General features: G+C 42.9%; 1 protein-coding gene across 1 annotated transcript; it reads left to right on the top strand.

The window, feature by feature from the left end:
- Nucleotides 1-922: 922 nt before the first annotated feature.
- On the top strand, nt 923-18,306 carry METTL3 (methyltransferase 3, N6-adenosine-methyltransferase complex catalytic subunit). The gene is made up of 11 exons (XM_080657538.1): nt 923-1,215; nt 11,963-12,177; nt 12,267-12,668; nt 13,736-13,911; nt 15,514-15,730; nt 15,956-16,143; nt 16,520-16,558; nt 16,722-16,830; nt 16,953-17,018; nt 17,189-17,301; nt 18,077-18,306. Exons 1-11 carry the CDS (start codon nt 1,116-1,118, stop codon nt 18,186-18,188), a joined length of 1,737 nt encoding a protein of 578 aa, XP_080513664.1. The 5' UTR covers nt 923-1,115; the 3' UTR covers nt 18,189-18,306.
- The last annotated feature ends 165 nt before the right edge of the window (nt 18,307-18,471 follow it).

The following is an 18,471-nucleotide window of genomic DNA, read 5'->3' as shown; positions in this document are numbered from 1 at the left end:
AAACAGGAGCCATGCCTTTTTCAAGCGATTCTTTCTGACACAGTGTTTGGCATCATGTAGGCATTTGACAAACCAGTGGTTTCTAAATGCTTCCATTCAGAGGACCCTTTACAAAACAAACTTTTGAATTTAAGCTTACTACATGTACAGAGAAGCGCACATACCAAAATTGGCTTAATTTTCACAACATTCTTATGTAACCAGCTACCAGAATAAGAAACACATGCAACCTGAATCTCAGAAGCACCCCCGTGCCTCCTTATGAGGACTCTGTTTCAATGTATTACTATGGTAAATGTAGTTTTGGTGTAAGAAGAGTGAGGAGCCCTTGCTGGGTATCTCTGCTGGTTAGAGAGTCATCCAGATGTGCTAAGGTTGCTGGTTCAATCTCTGTCAGGGCACATGCAAGAATCAATGAATGCATAAATAAGGGAAACAACTAATTGATGTCTCTCTCCCTCCTCTTTCTCTCTAAAATTAATAAAAATAATAGAAAAAATATTTTCTAAAAAAAGAAAAGTGAGAATATTCATAGATATCTTATAATAATATCACTGCTTCATCTCTTCTTCCCTTAGAGAAGTGTGCCCACGCATACACACCCATGGATTGGAACTAATTAATAGCTATTGTTGTAAATGAATGCATGGAAACATAACCTACAACACCTTCAGTGGGAAAGGTATGTATCAAACTGTCGGAGGAATTCGTGATCCCTCATTTTAAATATCTGTATTACAACTGCCGCTCTAGGAGTACTATCTTAGTCAACTCTCAAGACTAATCTTATATTCAACATGGCCGCATGCGCGCCTATAAGCAACATGGCCGCTCTGCCAGGCACCAAGATGGCGGTCACAGCCTCATTGCACCCGGAAGCACCAGAGAGCGCCAATAAGAAAACATCCGCCCTCCTGCCAACACTTAAGATGGCTCCTGTTTCAGCGTCAAAGCTGCGCGAAACCGGAAATGGCTTTTCATTTAGCGCAACGCCGGGATCTCTTTCCGTTTAGCCTTGGGTTGTCCGTGTGAGAATTAGATTTTTCCGGAGCTTCAACTGGGAGGTGCTAGTCTCCCGCGCCTGATTCGAGACCTTTCCAGGCTGGGAGACAAGGATGTCGGATACGTGGAGCTCTATCCAGGCCCACAAAAAGCAGCTGGACTCGCTGCGGGAGAGGCTGCAGCGGAGGCGGAAGCAGGACTCGGGGCACTTGGGTGAGGCGCGTGTCTCTGGCCGGTGCTTAGCCGGGCTGGGAGGGAGGGAACCTGGAGAAAAAGACAGCTCCCGAGTGGAAGCCCTTCTCCAAGTGGCTATTTCGTTAACGCCTCCTGCATTGGTACTCCCTCTCTCGCCTCAGCAGCACAGTCGAGGTTTCCACCCCGGGCGTCGGATCTCTCCGCCCGCCACTGCCTGATTCCTCTTAAGTCTCCAAGAACGTCCCGTTTGCTAGGCCTCTCAGCCCCATTCCTTGAAACAGAAAGTCCTCTCTTTCTGTTGCTCCCATGGCGTTTTGTTCTCCCCTAGGTTCTGGTGACTGGTGTGTAGTGGCCTTTTCTTTGCGACTGTGGGCACAGGGAGCAAGCACTGACCTTGTTACCATGGTGCCCATTTCAGTGGCCCGCACAGAGCTGGTGTAGCTCAATCAGCTGAGGAACTGGCATTGTTTCATTCATTTGCATACGGAGCTGGAATCTGAAAGCATTCGTTTTTTGTTTGTTTTTTAATCCCCCAGCCCTGCTTCTGTGTCACAGTGGTAAAAGGAAGGAACCTCACCACCCATTCCCAGCACAATCCCTGAATTATCTAAGGCAAATCAGTGATAAAAGATCTACAAGAATAGCGAATCTCTGTACCACTATTGTGGTAGGTTATTCCAGTGTTTCTCAATATATTCAAATCCATCACTAAATCTTATCTTAACATATCAGGACCATGCACACATTCTGGTCCCTGGAACTAGATGCCCTGGCAGGACTCTCACACCATAATAAAAAAATATCTATTGAGTTTCTGCAGTGTGCATGAGTGTAGTTAGACAAAATAAGTGTGACATTGACCATGCTCTCAAGGAATTTGAAATTTAGTTGGGGATAAAGGGTATGATACATGTAAAAGGCCACATGAATGCTTCCACAAGAGTGCAGTGAAAGAACTAACAAGAGTTGGTTTAGTCAGTGAAGGCAATTATGGAGAAGTTAGCACTTGGAATTTTTTTTTTTTAACACTTAGTCACCTTTATTTATTTGTTTGTTTACTTTTGTTTGTTTGTTTTTGTTAATTCTCACCCCAGAATATTTTTCCATCGATTTTTAGGGAGAATGGAAGGGAGAGGGAAAGACAGACAGAAACATCTATGTGAGAGAAAGGGCCCCGGTGGGGAGGAGCCTGCAACCAAGGTACCTGCTCTTGACCAGAATCAAACCCGGGACCCTTTGGTCCACAGGCTGATGCCTTATCCACTGAGCCAAACTGACTACGGCTGGAATTTGGTTTTGAGGGCTATATTGTATTTAGATAATTAAAAAAGAAGTTAAGGGGTAGGGTGAGTGGAGGAAGAAGTGCAAGTCTTATGGTCAAGGATTAATTAGTAGTCAAGCATTGGAGTAGTTACTGAATTACCCAAGAGGAAGACTTTTTTTTTCAAAAATATATTTTTTTATTGATTTCAGAGAGGAAGGAAGAGGGAGAGAGAGATAGAAACATCCACAATGAGAGAGAATCATGGATTGGCTGCCTCCTGCAAGTCCCCTACTGGGGATCGAGCCCACAACCCAGGCATGTGCCCTTGACTGGAATCGAACCCGGGACCTTTCAGTTCTCAGGCTGACGCTCTATCCACTGAGCCAAACCAGCCAGGGCAAGACTTTTTTTTCTTGATATATAAACTTCAGTTCTTTGACCTCTTGTAGATCAATTTTATGGTTTGTTTTTTTCTTATTCTTTGGTTTCCTCTGTTTCTGAGCCTTTTATACATGCATATCAATTTATTTTTATTTTATTTATTTTTAATTTTTTTAATTGATTTTAGAGAAGGGGAGAGATAGAAACATCAATGATGAGGGAGAATCATTGATTGGCTGCCTCCTACATGCCCCACTGGGGATCGAGCCTGCAACCCAGGCATGTGCCCTTGACCAGAATTGAACCTTGGACCCTTCAGTCCACAGGCTTATGCTGTAACCACTGAGCAATGCTGGTCAGGCGACATGCATATCAATTTTGGATAGAAAATATAACAATTACATCACTATCATAGACAAATGACCCATTGCTTCTTTTATTTTTTAATTACTGATTTTATAGAGAGAGGAAGGAAGAAAGAGAGAAACATTCATTTGTTCCACTTATTTATGCATTCATTGGTTGATTCTTGTATGTGCCCTGACTAGGAATTGAAACTGCAACCTTGGTTTATCAGATAATGCTCTAAACAACTGAACTACCTGGCTTGGGTCCCCAATTGCTTCTTAATTTATTATAGACTCTTATAACTGGGATTAAAGTATTTCATCAACTTTTTCCAAAACAGCATTCTGGAAGGATATGATTCGAGGCATTTCTACTATATACATATGTGTGTGTTCCTGAAAAACTTTGCTTTCTGCAAAAGCCTGCATTAAAAATAGCAGGGCTTGCCCTGGCCAGTTTGTTCAGTGGTTAGAGTGTTGGCTGAAGGATCTCCGGTTTGATTCTTGGTCGAGGCACATACCTCAGTTGCAGATTCATACCTGGCCCTTATCAGGGCACGTGCAAGAGGCAACCAATCGATGTGTCTCTCACATCGCTGTTTCTCTCTGTCTCTTCTCCTCCATTCCGCTCTCTCTAAAAATCAATGGAAAAATATCCTTGAGTGAGGATTAACTAAAAAAAAAAAAAATGGTTCATTTAACAGACTTATTGCTTCCTTTAAGAAAAATTACACATTACTCAAAGAAGATCTAAATTTGGTTACCAACTGGAGAAAGTAAAATGTTTATGTGATTTCATTCTCCATAGCATCAATAGGTTTAATTATAAAAACACATTTTCTTTAGCACACAATGGAGTATACAGATGTTGCATTATAAAGTTGTACACCTGAAACTTATATAATGTTATCAAACAACTCTGTCAAACATCAGAGGGAAGGTAAGGGGGTAAGGGGAAGAGATCAACCAAAGGACTTGTATGCATGTATATAAGCCTAACCAGTGGTCACAGACAACAGGGGGGTGGGGGCATGAGTTTATAACATAAGTTTATAATGTTATAAACTTATAACATTATATAAGTTTGGTTAATGTTATTAACCAAACTTATATAATGTTATTAACCGAAATTCGTGCATGGGGGAGGGGGGTGTCCCTCAGCCCAGCCTGCACTCTCTCGCAATCTGGGACCCCTTGGGGGATGTCTGACTGCCATTTTAGGCCCGATCCCGCAGGGAGGATTGGGCCTAAACTGGCAGTTGGACATCCCTCTCGCAATCCGGGACCGCTGGCTCCTAACCACTCTCCTACCTGCCTGCTTGATTGCCCCTAACCACTCTTCCTGCCTGCCTGATCGCCCCTAACCACTCTACCTGCCTGCCTGATTGCCCCTAACCACTCTGCATGCCTGCCTGATCACCCCTAACCACTCTGCCTGTCTGCCTGATCACCCCTGACTGCCTCTGCCTTGGCCCCCACCACCACAGCTTCATCCGGAAGGACATCTGGAATGATGTCCAGAAGGTCGTTTGGCTGTCTGGTCTAATTAGCATATTATGCTTTTATTATCATAGATGTCACTTTACTAAATTTAATTTTTTATGCTTATTTTTTTTTTACAATTTTTTAAAATTTCTTTATTGATTAAGGTATTACATATTTGTCCTCATCCCCCCATTACCTTCCCAACCCCAACCCCACTCATGCCCCCACCCCCCTGTTGTCTGTGACCACTGGTTAGGCTTATATGCATGCATACAAGTCCTTTGGTTTCTCCCCCTAACCCCCACCCTCCCCTACCTTCCCTCTGAGGGTTGACAGTCTGATCGATGCTTCCCTGTCTCTGGATCTGTTTTTGTTCATCAGTTTATGTTGTTCATTATTTACCATAGATGAGTGAGATTATGTGATATTTATCTTTCTCTGACTGATTTATTTCACTTAGCATAATGCTCTCCAGTTCCATCCATGTTGTTGCAAATGGTAGGAATTCCTTCTTTTTTAGCACAGCGTGGTATTCCATTGTGTAGATGTACCACAGTTTTTTAATACACTCATCTGCTGATGGGCACTTAGGCTGTTTCCAGATCTTAGCTATGGTAAATTGTGCTGCTATGAACATAGGGGTGCATATATCCTTTCTGATTGGTATTTCTAGTTTCTTCGGATATATTCCTAGGAGTGGGATCACTGGGTCAAATGGGAGTTCCATTTTTAGTTTTTTGAGGAAACTCCATACTGTTCTCCACAGTGGCTGCACCAGTCTGCATTCCCACCAGCAGTGCATGAGGGTTCCTTTTTCTCCACATCCTTGCCAGCACTCGTCCTTTGTTGATTTGTTGATGATAGCCATTCTGACAGGTGTGAGGTGGTACCTTATTGTCATTTTGATTTACATCTCTCAGATGATTAGTGACTTTGAGCATGTTTTCATATGGGTCTGTTTGGGTTCTTCTTCTTTGGGGTTCTCTGTGTCTCCTGAACTTGTGTGACTTTTTCCTTTACCGGGTTAGGGAAGTTTCTATCATTATTTCTTCAAACACCTTCTCTATTCCTTTCTCCCTTTCTGCCTCTTCTGGCACACCTACTATTCTAATAATTACGTTGTCCCTCAGCTGCCTTAAGTTGTCCTCCTGCTTTTTAATTGTTTTTTTCTTTTTGGTTCTCTAATTAAGTGATATTTTCAACTCTGTCTTCTAATTCACTGATTTGATCCTCAACTTCCCCTAATCTGCTGAGTATTCCTTCCAATGTGTTCTTTATTTGTGTTATGTCATTCTTTATCTCAGACTGTTCTTTTTTCATGGTTACTATACCTTTTCCCCTACTGTGGAGCATTTTTAACATCATTACTCTGAACTCTGTTTCAGATAAATTTCTTATCTCTGCTTCATTTATCTCTTCTTCTGGAGAATTCGCTAGTTCTTTCATTTGGGGGTTGTTTGTTTCCTCATTTTGGTTGTCTGTTTGGGTTTGTGACTGTATTAGGGAGATCCTCTACACCTCTCAATCTCTAGTGCAGAACAGTGTTAAAGGCTGTTTCTGACTAATTGGATCATGCAAAGACTCAAAGCCTCCAGAAACTGCTTCTGTCTACAAATAGGATTCCAACTTGAATTTCCCCCAGGCAATTGTCGTCAGGTGTGGCAAGAGTTTTTTCCACAGGCTGGGGCAGTTGCTTCTGCCTGGAGGCTAATTGTTACTTTTAATCTCTTAAGTGGCCTCAGGGCAAGGTGTTTTCCAATAAGGTGTGTTGACTGTCTTCCCCCCAGGCAAGGCAGATGTCTGTGTGGGAAAGATGTCCTCTGCTGTGTGAGGGAATGACTCAGCCTAGGAGACTTGGGGTATCTGTCTTCTGAGCTCTTTCCCCCGAGTCCCCAGTCCTGGGTTTTGCTCACAGCTTCAGTCCACTTCACCCTCCCTCTGCTAGAGCACAAGGTGGGTAGCTCCACAGGGAATTTTTGTACATTGGCCCTTTAAGAGGGTGCCTGGACTTTCAGCTGCCACTTCCTGGCAGACAGCACCCCACTGCTTTTCACAGCTAGATGTTATGTGGGTACCCTCCTCAGTTTAGTGCTCTCTGCTGGGGAGTCAAGCTTTGGGAATCAGATACCAGAGTTCTCAGTGGCACTCCCCCCCTCCACCCACCACAGCTGAGATATCTCTCTGGGACTTCAGTTGTCGCCTATAGGTGCCTGGCCAGCCCTTTCACGCCTCTGCCCCTCCTACCAGCCTCAATTCGGTCTCCACCTTCAGTCCTTGGGTATCAGGGTTCTCTCCTCTGAGTTTTCCGTTGATTATTCAGGAAGCCTTTCCGTATTTCAGTTGTAATTCCAGCTTGTTCTGGGAGCATGTCCGTGCAGCGTCCTCCTACTCTGCCACCATTTTTAATCTCCCCCTGAGGACTTCCTTATCCCTCAATGTCATTTGAAGTCTTACATTGCTGCCCTCAGCTCATTTGCTTTGTTTCCTTTTCCTTTTCTTTTCTTTTTTTTTTTACTGAGAGTTTCTTGACTAGATTCCATGTAGTCTGATTTAAAAATAGCAAGTAACATTTGCATGAAAAGTTGGTAGAAAAGAAATTGAGAGCATAAACATCTATCCAAATTTATATATTGTTATTTTAAATGTGTTTGTGGTATGTTGTGTTTTTTTTTGTTGTTGTTGTTATTCCTCACCAGAAGAGTGAGGGTATTTTTTCCCATTGATTTTTTTTTTTTTAGAGACTGGAAGGGAGGGAGTAAGAGGGGAGAGAGGAGAGAGAGAAACATTGACATGAGGACATGAGAGAGTGAGAGAGACACACCAATCCAATGCCTCCTGCATGTGCCCTGATCAGGGTTGGTGGTTGAACCTGCAACCCAGGAACATGACCTTGACAGGGAATTGAACTCAAGCCCCTCTGGGCAACACTAACCATTGAGAAACAACAGCCAGAGCTATATATTGTTATTTTAAATATAATAGCAGATATAATAATGTCAAATGGGTTATTTTTTTATTTGAACTGCTAGCTCTTGACTTCATTTAAAATAAAGTTAATAGAGAACTTTATCATAAAAATAATGTGGTATTACTATATATTTAAGCCAAGTGTCTGAAAAACCATTTTTTTGTGGCAGTAATGAAAAATAATATGGTAGTGAATAAGTATGTCCCAAACAGAATTTTGATTAGATTACATTAATAAGAACTTTTTCAGAGTGAAAGTCACTTTTTTAAAAATTGATTTTTAGAGAGAGAGAAGAAAGAGAGACATCAATTTGCTGTTCCTCCTATTCATGCATCTGTTAGGTGACTCCTGTATGTGCCCTGACCAGGGATTGAACCCGAAAAACCTTTGGCGCATCAGTTCAGTGCTCCAACCAAGTGAGCTACCCAGCCAGGGCAGTAAGTGTTTTTGAGTTCTGGGTAGTGTAGCTCAGTTGGGTGAACATCATCCCATGCACCAAAAAGTCACCTGGTCAGGGCACATGCACAGGTTTCAGGTTCAACAGGAGGCATCTGATTGATGTATCTCTCTCACATCAATGTATCTCTCTCCTCCCTCTCTGTTAATTTATGTTTTTAAAAGAATGTTTGGGCCCTTGCTGGTTTGGCTCAGTGGATAGAGTGTCAGCCTGCAGACTGAAGGGTCCCGGGTTCAGTTCCAGTCAGGGACACATGCCTGGGTTGTGGGCTCGGTCCCTAGTTGGGGGCATGCAGGAGGCAGCCGATCAATGATTCTCTCATTATTGATGTTTCTATCTCTCTCCCCCTCTCCCTTCCTCTCTGAAATCAATAAAAATACATTTTTTAAGAAAGAAAGACCAGCCAAAACCGGTTTGGCTCAATGGATAGAGTGTTGGCCTGCAGACTGAAGGGTCCCAGGTTCGATTCCGGTCAAGGGCACGTACCTTGGTTGCGGGCACATCCCCAGTAGGAGGTGTGCAGGAGGCAGCTGATCGATGTTTCTCTCTCATCAATGTTTCTAACTCTCTATCCCTCTCCCTTCCTCTCTGTAAAAAATCAATAAATACATTTAAAAAAAAAAAAAAAAAAAGAAAGACCAACCCCATAAGCCTCTAATTTGTACTTATATAAAAATAAATAAATAAATAAATAAGTCAGTATCTATCTATATAAAATCCCAGTGATGGTTATGGTGGAACGAACAGAACGATCAGTCGCTATGATGCACACTGACCACCAGGGGGCAGATGCTCAACGCAGGGCTCATGGCTGGCAAGCGCAGTGGTGGTGGCAGGAGCCTCTCCCACTTCCACAGCAGCACTAAGGAGCGGTGAGTGAAGTGGTAAGGAGCAAGCAGGCGGGCGGTTAGGAGCAAGGGGTCCCAGATTGCGAGAGGACACAGTCCGGGCTGAGGAACCCCCTCTGCCCTCCTTCCACCCCGCCTCGTGCCTGAATGCATCGGGCCTCTAGTAACATATAAAACAATTTGTGGATGCAATGCCTGAAATCCTCATTTTAAAGCACCTTGTATTTTTTTTTTTTTTGCCTTAATGAAATTTACCATTGATTGTTCTTAGTTGGGTTGCTTAATGAAAGAAATTTTTGTTTACTTTAAAAAAGTGAAAAATCAGTTTGATCCTAGTGTAAAATGTAATGGGGGTATTTTAGCTCAAATGTATTAGATTTGTAGAATTTCTGAATTGCAAGGGATTTCAGTAGTCACCAAATCAGTCCTGTTCAATGCAGGGATTTTGCCTATAGTTTTTCAAGTAAGCTAAATAGTAACTGTCACTTAAATTTAATACATATTTTTAGCTTAAGTCAGTTGCTTTCAAACTCTTTCTCATCCTGACCTTCAAAGTGCTTCCATGACTCTTGCATGTGTATAACACCTTTTTGCCACAAGGAACTTTTATCAGTTCATCTGAGTTCTAGTCAAGATTCAGCAGAACATAAAGGAATTATAAGTAAGCGAGGTGAAGAAAGTTATGTCAATTATTTAACATTTGCAGCTGATATGGAATTGTGGAATCTGTTTTCCAAATAGGGTATAACTTATTTTCATAAAACGTTAACTATTCCAGCAAGGTTTTTGGTATAGTTCAGCTCTAATGTCCTTGGAATTTCTGAGTCAAATTTTACTAAAGTTAGTTCCATGAGAGTGGAAATTTCCAAGTAATCAAAATATTTTTACATGTAAACCAATGGCTCATTTATACCTTACTAGAGGCCTGGTGCACAAAATTCGTGCACAGGAGGGGGGTCCCCTCAGCCCAGCCTGTACCCGCTCCAATCTGGGACCCCTTGGGATGTCCAACTGCCGGTTCAGGCCCGATCCCAGCAGTTGGACATCCCTCTCACAAACTGGGACCACTGGCTCCTAACTGCTCATCTGCCTGCCTGCCTGATTGCCTACCCCTAATTGGCCCCCCTGCCAGCCTGGTTGCCCCCAACTGTCCCCCCCGCTGGCCTGGTTGCACTTAACTGCATTCCCCTGCCGGCCTGGTCACCCTAACTGCCCCCCCTCTCCTGGCCTGGTCACCCCTAACTGCCCCCCCCCCCGCCAGCCTGGTCATTCCCAACTGCCCCCCCCCACTGGCCTGGTCACCCCTCACTGTCCCCCCCTGCTGGCCTGGTTGCCCCTTACAGTGTCCCCCACCGGCCTGGTCATCCCCAACTGCGCCCCCTGCCAGCCTGGTAGCCCCCAACTGTCCCTCCCTGCCAGCCTGATCACCCCCAACTGGCCCCTGCTGACCTGGTCGCCCCTTACTGTGCCTCCCGCCAGCCTGGTCGCCCCCCCAACTGCTCCCTGCCAACCTGGTCGCCCCTTACTGCCCCCCCCCCCCCCCGCCAGCCTGGTTGCCCCCAACTGCCCCTCCCTGCCGGCCTGGTTGCCCCCAACTGCCCCCCCTTCCGGCCTGGTCGCCCCATGCTGCCTGCTGTTCAGTCGTTTGGTCTTCCCTCACTAAACCCCCTGCCTGCCTTGTCGCCCCACACAGCCTGCTGTTTGGTCGGCCTTCCTGTCATTTTGGTCGTGATGGCCCCTGGCTCTTTATATATTAGGATAATATTTAACAGAATTCCAGTATAGGTCCTGAGTTTAATATTTTATCTGGCCCTGGCTGGTGTGGCTCAATTGATTGGGCATGGGACCACACACCAAAAGGTTGCCTGTTCAATTCCCAGTACGGGCCATGCAGGAAGCAGCTGATGTGCCATTCTCACATCAATATTTCTCTCTTCCTTTCCCTTCCTCTCTTTCTAAAAATCAATAAAAATAGATTTGTTTGTTTTTTGTTAATCCTCACCTGAGAATATTTTTCCATTGATTTTTAGGGAGAGTGGAAGAGAAAGGGAAGGACAGAGAGAAACATCGATGTGAGAGAAACACATCAATAGGTTGCCTCCAACCAGGGCCAGGGTCCAAGGAGCCTGCAACCAAGGTACATGCCCTTGACTGGAATCGAACCCAGGACGCTTTGTCCGCAGGCCGATGCTCTATCCCTTGAGCCAAACCAGTTAGGGCAAAAATAGATTTTTTAAAAAATACAGTCAGGAAATATTTTGTGACTAGGCTTCAGCAAATTATAAGATTTTTAAGTTTGATATTAAAGGTTCCATTATTCTAACCTCTAACACTGTCATTTGTATATCTTCTGATGTCTAGTGGCCTTAATTCATAAAAATTTAAACTCCATTCCTCAGAGAGATTTAATCATAGTTTAGGTTGTTGAAAATATTTCTGGCTTTTAAATCAGGTTGATTATGCCAGTTGTCATTTAGAATAGCTTGAATGGAGTTGGTATGGACATTTAAATTTACCATGCTGCTCATTTCCTATAAAGTACATGAAGAACAAGGAATTATGAAAACTCTCATTCAATAGAGAAAAGGTAAGCTCTTCCCAGAAAACTGAGGATTATCCTGGCAAAGCAGTGAATGAATGCTTAAATATGTTTGAGGAAAAAATCTAGTGCTAAATTTGGTCGGAGGATTTCCCGCATGAAATGAAAGAACTGTGTACTGTGAATGCTGGAGAATTTGACTCCCGAGGAATATATAGGCTGGCAGTTACCCCTTTAAAATTTTTTTTTGTTTTTTTTTTTTTGTTTTTTATTGATTTCAGAGAGGAAGGGAGAGGGAGAGAGATAGAAACATCAATGAGAGAACATGCCCACACCAGGGATCGAGCCCGAAACCCAGGCATGTGCCCTTGAGCAGACTAGAACCCAGGACCCTTCAGTCTACAGGCTGATGCTCTATCCACTAAGCCAAACCAGCCAGGGCACCCTTTTTCAGTTTATATTCTCTTCATTCCTAGATCTACGGAATCCAGAGGCAGCACTGTCTCCAACCTTCCGCAGTGACAGCCCAGTGCCTACTGTACCCACTTCTGGTGGCTCCAAGTCCAGCACAGCTTCAGTTCCTGAATTAGCTACAGACCCTGAGTTGGAGAAGAAGTTGCTACACCATCTCTCTGATCTATCCCTAACATTGCCTACTGATGCTGTGTCCATCTGTCTTGCCATCTCCACGGTAATGACCTGATAAGACAGGGTTGGAATCTATCACTTCTTTTTTTCAGTTCATGGTCAGTGTCTTATTGCCTTCTCTTACTTCCCCAGCCAGATGCCCCTGCTACTCAAGATGGGGTGGAAAGCCTTTTACAGAAGTTTGCAGCTCAGGAGTTGATTGAGGTAAAGCGAGGTCTCCTACAAGATGATGCACATCCTACTCTTGTGACCTATGCTGATCATTCCAAGCTCTCTGCCATGATGGTCGCTGTGGCAGAAAAGGGCTCTGGGGAGGTAACAGGGACTATCACAGGTCAGAAGCGGCGAGCAGAACAGGACTCGGCCACAGCAGCTGCCTTTGCTAGCTCTTTGGCCTCTGGTCTGGCCTCTTCAGCATCAGAAACAGCCAAGGAGCCAACCAAGAAATCAAGGAAACATGCTGCCTCAGATGTTGATCTGGAGATAGAAAGCCTTCTGAACCAACAGTCTACTAAGGAACAACAGAGCAAGAAGGTAGGGGCAGATGGAAATGTTTTCATACATATACTTGGAATTATAACTTTGGTTGAGAGGAATTTACCCCTGGCACAAGGAGCAATTCTTAGAATTGAAGGTTTAGAACAGTGGTTCTCAACAGGGGATAATTTTGCCTTCCTCCCTCCTTGCAGAGGACATTTAACAATGTCCGGAGACATTTTTGGTTGTCACAATACAGGAGAGTGCTACAGGCATCTAGTGGGTAGAGGCAAGGGATACTGCTAAACATCCTACAGTCATAGTAGGACAACCCCCATACAACAAAGAATTATCCAGCCCTAAATGTTAATAATGTCAATGTTAGAAACTCGGATTTAGAGAATCTTGGTTACTGGATCCATTTGGAAGAATCATAAAATCAAGGGCAGGGGAATCCAGCTCTGGCTGGGTAGCTCAGTTGGTTAGAGCACTGTTCCAATACACCAAGGTTGTGGGTTCAATCCAGTCAGGGCACATACAAGAATCAACCAATGAATGCACAAATAAGCGAAACAACAAATTGATGTTTCTCCCTTCCTCTCTTTCTAAATATCAACAAATAAATTTTTAAAAAAAAAGATGAATCCAAATGTAGGAATAGGGAGAGATGAATGGAAATGAATACTGGACCAATAATTATAGAAATTGATTAAACAATGTGAATTGGCAGTACAGCAAGTTCTCAACGTCATTTTGTTCAGTGTTATTTCATCATAACGTTGATGAGATGCCTTAGGAACTTTGTTTATATCATTTAGCCTATGGTAAAATTAGTTTTGTTATACATCTTTTCACTTAAAGTTACAAAACCTATCAATGTTGAAGACTTGCTGTATAGTGGTTCTTGGTATAAATAATGGAACCACATGAGTTCTCTTCCATTTGCTACTTCTAGATGTGTGAATTTGACAAGTTAAATTGACAGTAGAGTTCATTGTGCCTTGGTTCAGCACTTAACATAAGTGGTTTTGGTGGGCATTTTTATCAAGTAGAATTTACACAGGTGGTTTAAGGGCTAATTTTATCTACAAACCCTGTTAAGTCCAAAGCTTCTTCTGTCATAGGTCAGTCAGGAGATTCTAGAGCTATTAAATACTACAACAGCCAAGGAACAATCCATTGTCGAAAAGTTTCGGTCACGAGGTCGGGCCCAAGTGCAAGAGTTCTGTGACTATGGAACCAAAGAGGAGTGCATGAAAGCCAGTGATGCTGATCGGCCCTGTCGCAAGCTGCACTTCAGGTCTCTTGGGAGGGAGAGAGGTGGGATGGGTCTCCTAGAAGTTGTCATTTCTTTTCAGCACGTTGCTTCCAATCATTGAGATTATGTCTTTAATCCTGTTATTAAATGGTTTTCATATGTCCTGGCCAGCATGGCTCACTGGTTGAATATCATCCACATTTGAACCAGGAGATCACGGTCAGGGCACATGCCCAGGGTTGCATGCTCAATCCACAGTAGGGGGTGTGCAGGAGGCAGCCGATCAATGATTCTCTCTCATCACTGATGTTGAGAGACATCATTGATGTCTATCTCTCTCTCTCCCTCTTTCTCTCTGAAATCAATACAATTATATTTAAAAAAGAAAAAGGTTTCAATAGTTTGTCAAAAACCACCAGATTCTGAAAGTATACTTAAAAAAAATGTTTTATTTATTTTTAGAAAGGAAAGGAGAGGGATAGAAAGATAGAAACATTGATGAGAGAGACATCATTGATTGGCTGCCTCTTGCATGCCCACTGCTGGGGATCAAGCCTGCAACCCAGGCATGTGCCCTGACTGGGAATTGAACTGGTGACCTCTTGGTTTCTGGGTCATGCTCAACCACTGAGCCACACCAACTGGGCTGAAAGTATACTTTTAGAAGTAGTGTTCTGTGGGAGGAATACAGGCTGGACTCCCAAATAAATGCAAGTGTGTGTGGGTTTTGTTGGTTTTTTTTTAATCTTCACCCAAGGATATTTTTCCATTGATTTTTATTTTTTATTTTATTTTATTTTATTTTTTTAAATATATTTTATTGATTTTTTACAGAGAGGAAGGAAGAGGGATAGATAGTCAGAAACATCGATGAGAGAGAAACATCAATCAGCTGCCTCCTGCACACCCCCTACTGGGGATGTGCCCGCAACCAAGTTACATGCCCTTGACCGGAATCGAACCTGGGACCCCTCAGTTCACAGGCCGACGCTCTATCCACTGAGCCAAACCGGTTTTGGCTCCATTGATTTTTAGAGAGAGTGGAAAAGAGAGGGAAAGACAGGGAGAAATAATCGATGTGAAAGAAACACATCGATTAGTTGCCTCCTGCAGGTGCTCTGCCCAAGGTCCAGGCTGGGGAGGAGCCTGCAACCCAACCAAGGTATGTGCCCTTGACTGGAATTGAACCCAGGACTTGTTGGTCTGCAGGCTAACACCGAGCCAAACTGGCCAGGGACAAGTATGTGTTTTTTTAATGCTCCTTTCTTGCAATAGCAAGGCACTTCTATCTCTGAGCCCCAGTGCAAGTTAAAGTTCTTTGGAAGGAAGATTATCTTAGGAGAATTAAGACTCTGGGCTCTTAGGTCAGTGTTATACTGCTCTAACCAGCAAGCCCTTCCTTCCTTCCTGTCGTAAGATAAGCAAGTTATGTCTTTGCTCAGAGAGTAATTAAAACTCTTCATTAGTGTGAATTATGGATATTCAAGTCCCTTGCCTCCCCCTTCTCTGAAAACTCTTGAAGGAAGCTCTAACAATAGAGAAAATTAGTAGATATGAAATTGTGAAACAATTTGTTACTTGGAACTGTTAGCTCTGACTGTGGAACACAATCTTGATTCTGATTTTACCTTTTTATTTCCCCAGGCGAATCATCAATAAACACACTGATGAGTCATTAGGTGACTGCTCTTTCCTTAATACATGTTTCCACATGGATACCTGCAAATACGTTCACTATGAAATTGATGCTTGCATGGATTCTGAGGCTCCTGGGAGCAAAGACCATACACCAAGCCAGGAGCTTGCTCTCACACAGAGTGTTGGAGGTGATTCCAATGTAGACCGACTCTTCCCACCTCAGGTACCTGTTGGCTCAGAAAACTTACCTCAATTTATGGACTTAATCTGAATAGGGCAGCCATACATGTAGGAAAGCAGGGCATAATTAGCAATCTGTTTTGCTGATTGGGAATGGAGTGGGATAGATATGCTTAAAAGGGAGTAGGAAAATAGATGAAAAAGAGGGACTGGGGCCATGAATCTCAGAGTGGAGGAAGGGAAGATGACCAAATACCACCTCATGCAGTGGATCTGTTGTGATATCCGCTACCTGGACGTCAGTATCTTGGGCAAGTTTGCAGTTGTGATGGCTGACCCACCCTGGGATATTCACATGGAGCTGCCCTATGGGACCCTGACAGATGATGAGATGCGCAGGCTCAACATACCAGTACTGCAGGATGATGGCTTTCTCTTCCTCTGGGTCACAGGCAGGTAATGCAGTTCAAAGATATGCAGTATGGGCAGGTATAGTACAGAGTGAGTACTGGGTGGGAATAAAATCCTGGGTTTTCCTAGCTGTGCTATTAAATATAAGAATGAGTCAGCCTTTTTTTCCTACTGAGACCTAATGCCTATTTATAACAAATTATACCTTGAGTCCTATTTAACTTTATATTTGTTCCTTGTAAAAGGTAAGACCACTGAGAATAGATACTATGTTTTGTTTTTACATTCTTAAATCATCCTGTTACCTTAATGGTGTCTTGCATGTAAATGTTCACTGAATGTCTACTGAAAACAACACATATCTTGAAGCAAAAGAAAAAACAGGCATGGAAGTAGCTGTTTAACCCTTTTTTCTTTCTAGGGCCATGGAGTTGGGCAGAGAATGTCTGAACCTCTGGGGGTAAGTGTTGCTTTCTTTTGGGGGAAATACATAATTGCTATATAGATATCTGTTTATTTCTCCCAGAGTATTCCTGTGATTCCCTACCTCTGTAGAGTAGATGGTACTACTTCTAAACTGTGAAAGCCTGATTAAAGCTCTAGTTCTTTTTTATGCCCCACAGTTATGAACGGGTAGATGAAATTATCTGGGTGAAGACAAATCAACTGCAACGCATCATTCGGACAGGCCGTACAGGTCACTGGCTGAACCATGGAAAGGAACACTGCTTGGTGAGCAGCAGTAGGGCTCAATTCATTAGGTGGAGCAAAAAAGAGGAATTATGTGATTTCTTCTTGAGAAAAAGTTCAAATGTTGCGTTTCCATAAGGTAATCTGTTCTCTGTGGTGAGCAGGTTGGTGTCAAAGGAAATCCCCAAGGCTTCAACCAGGGTCTGGATTGTGATGTGATCGTAGCTGAGGTATGTGCTTCCCAGGCACCCAAAGTTTTCACATTTTAATTGATACTAGTTATTGAGGTCAGGGGTATTCTTGTCCCAAGTTTTCTCATTTGGATCTTAAAACATAAATGCAAAGGGCTAGAATTGCAATCTTGGGTAACTTAAAAGTAGCTAGACCCTTTATTTCCTAGGTTCGTTCTACCAGTCATAAACCAGATGAAATCTATGGCATGATTGAGAGACTATCCCCTGGCACTCGCAAGATTGAATTATTTGGACGACCTCACAATGTGCAACCCAACTGGTAAGGTGACCAGAGAACATGCTAGCCCCCATGGGCAAAAGTATTTATAGTCAAGGACATTGGTTAGTAGAGTTTCACATCATATTCCAGTATTCTGTAAATGGGCTTCAGAGGATTCATAAGCCAACTAAGCTTATATTTTATTTTAGACTGTTTTACAGGATTCTGCAACATTCATTGGAAACCCCACAGGTTTTAGAATTCAAACCAGTTCTCTAGATTCCACTTTTACAACCTAAAGATATTCCTCAGTTGGTCTGTGGATGTTCTGAATCTGTCCCCTGGTGGTTACTAAGAATCTAATCTGTCAAGCATTTTAACATCTTTCATTCTGTTAGTAGAGCTTTAAAAGACACGCTGCTAATTTTTTTTTAAATTGAATTTACTTGGGTGACATTGGTTCACAAAACCATACAGGTTTTAAGTAAATTCAATTAAAAAAATAAAATTTTAAAAAAGTAAGTAAGAGACATGCTGTTAGCATTTTACTTATCCAGGGAATACTCAACTGGCAGCAACAGCTTTGAAAAGTAGGCCTGGTTAGCCATCAGTTATTAACCCTGAAGTGACACAGATCTTGCTTATTTTAACATCAGAATCTGCCCATTCCTAACCAGTCATGCTACCACATACTATTCTGTTAAGGTCTTTTAAAAAGAATTGGCATAGGTATTTGATGAGATGATAGGCAGTCTTAATAAAAGGTATATTTTAACAATATTAAGCCTTTTAATTCTGGGAATTTTTGTTTGCCCCATCTTTCCCCTTGCTTCAGGATCACCCTTGGAAACCAGCTGGATGGGATCCACCTACTAGATCCAGATGTGGTTGCCCGGTTCAAGCAAAGGTATCCAGATGGTATCATCTCTAAACCTAAAAATCTATAGAAGCACTTCCTCACAGAACTAAGCATCCATAGCTATGGCTCTGCAGGCTGCATCTGAAGAATAATATTTGTACAATAACTCTTTTTCTTATTTAAATAAAAGTTTGTATTGCAGTAGGGGTTTTGAGGTCAAATTTTGGCTTTGCCACTTAACAGTGTGTGAACTCATGTAACTCATCCCTCAGTATGATTCCTGATAATGTAAACTGGAACTATTACCTACTTCATTGGGTTGTGGTAAGGGTTCAAACTAAATGAATGCATGGGAAGCATTAAAATGATTA

This window comes from Plecotus auritus (genome assembly GCF_963455305.1).
Source record: "Plecotus auritus genome assembly, chromosome: 1".
Taxonomy (NCBI): Eukaryota; Metazoa; Chordata; class Mammalia; order Chiroptera; family Vespertilionidae; genus Plecotus; species Plecotus auritus.
Note: the sequence above shows the minus strand (reverse complement) of the source record. Positions and strands in the feature narration are given on the sequence as shown.

What these genes read in the sequence shown, in the direction of transcription:
- METTL3 (XM_080657538.1), top strand. Translation starts at nt 1,116, where the DNA reads ATGTCGGATACGTGGAGCTCTATCCAGGCCCACAAAAAGCAGCTGGAC. An exon ending in AGGAACAACAGAGCAAGAAG is followed by an intron (nt 12,669 to 13,735) that starts GTAGGGGCAGAT and finishes CTTCTGTCATAG; the next exon opens with GTCAGTCAGGAGATTCTAGA. An exon ending in TTCCTCTGGGTCACAGGCAG is followed by an intron (nt 16,144 to 16,519) that starts GTAATGCAGTTC and finishes TTTTCTTTCTAG; the next exon opens with GGCCATGGAGTTGGGCAGAG.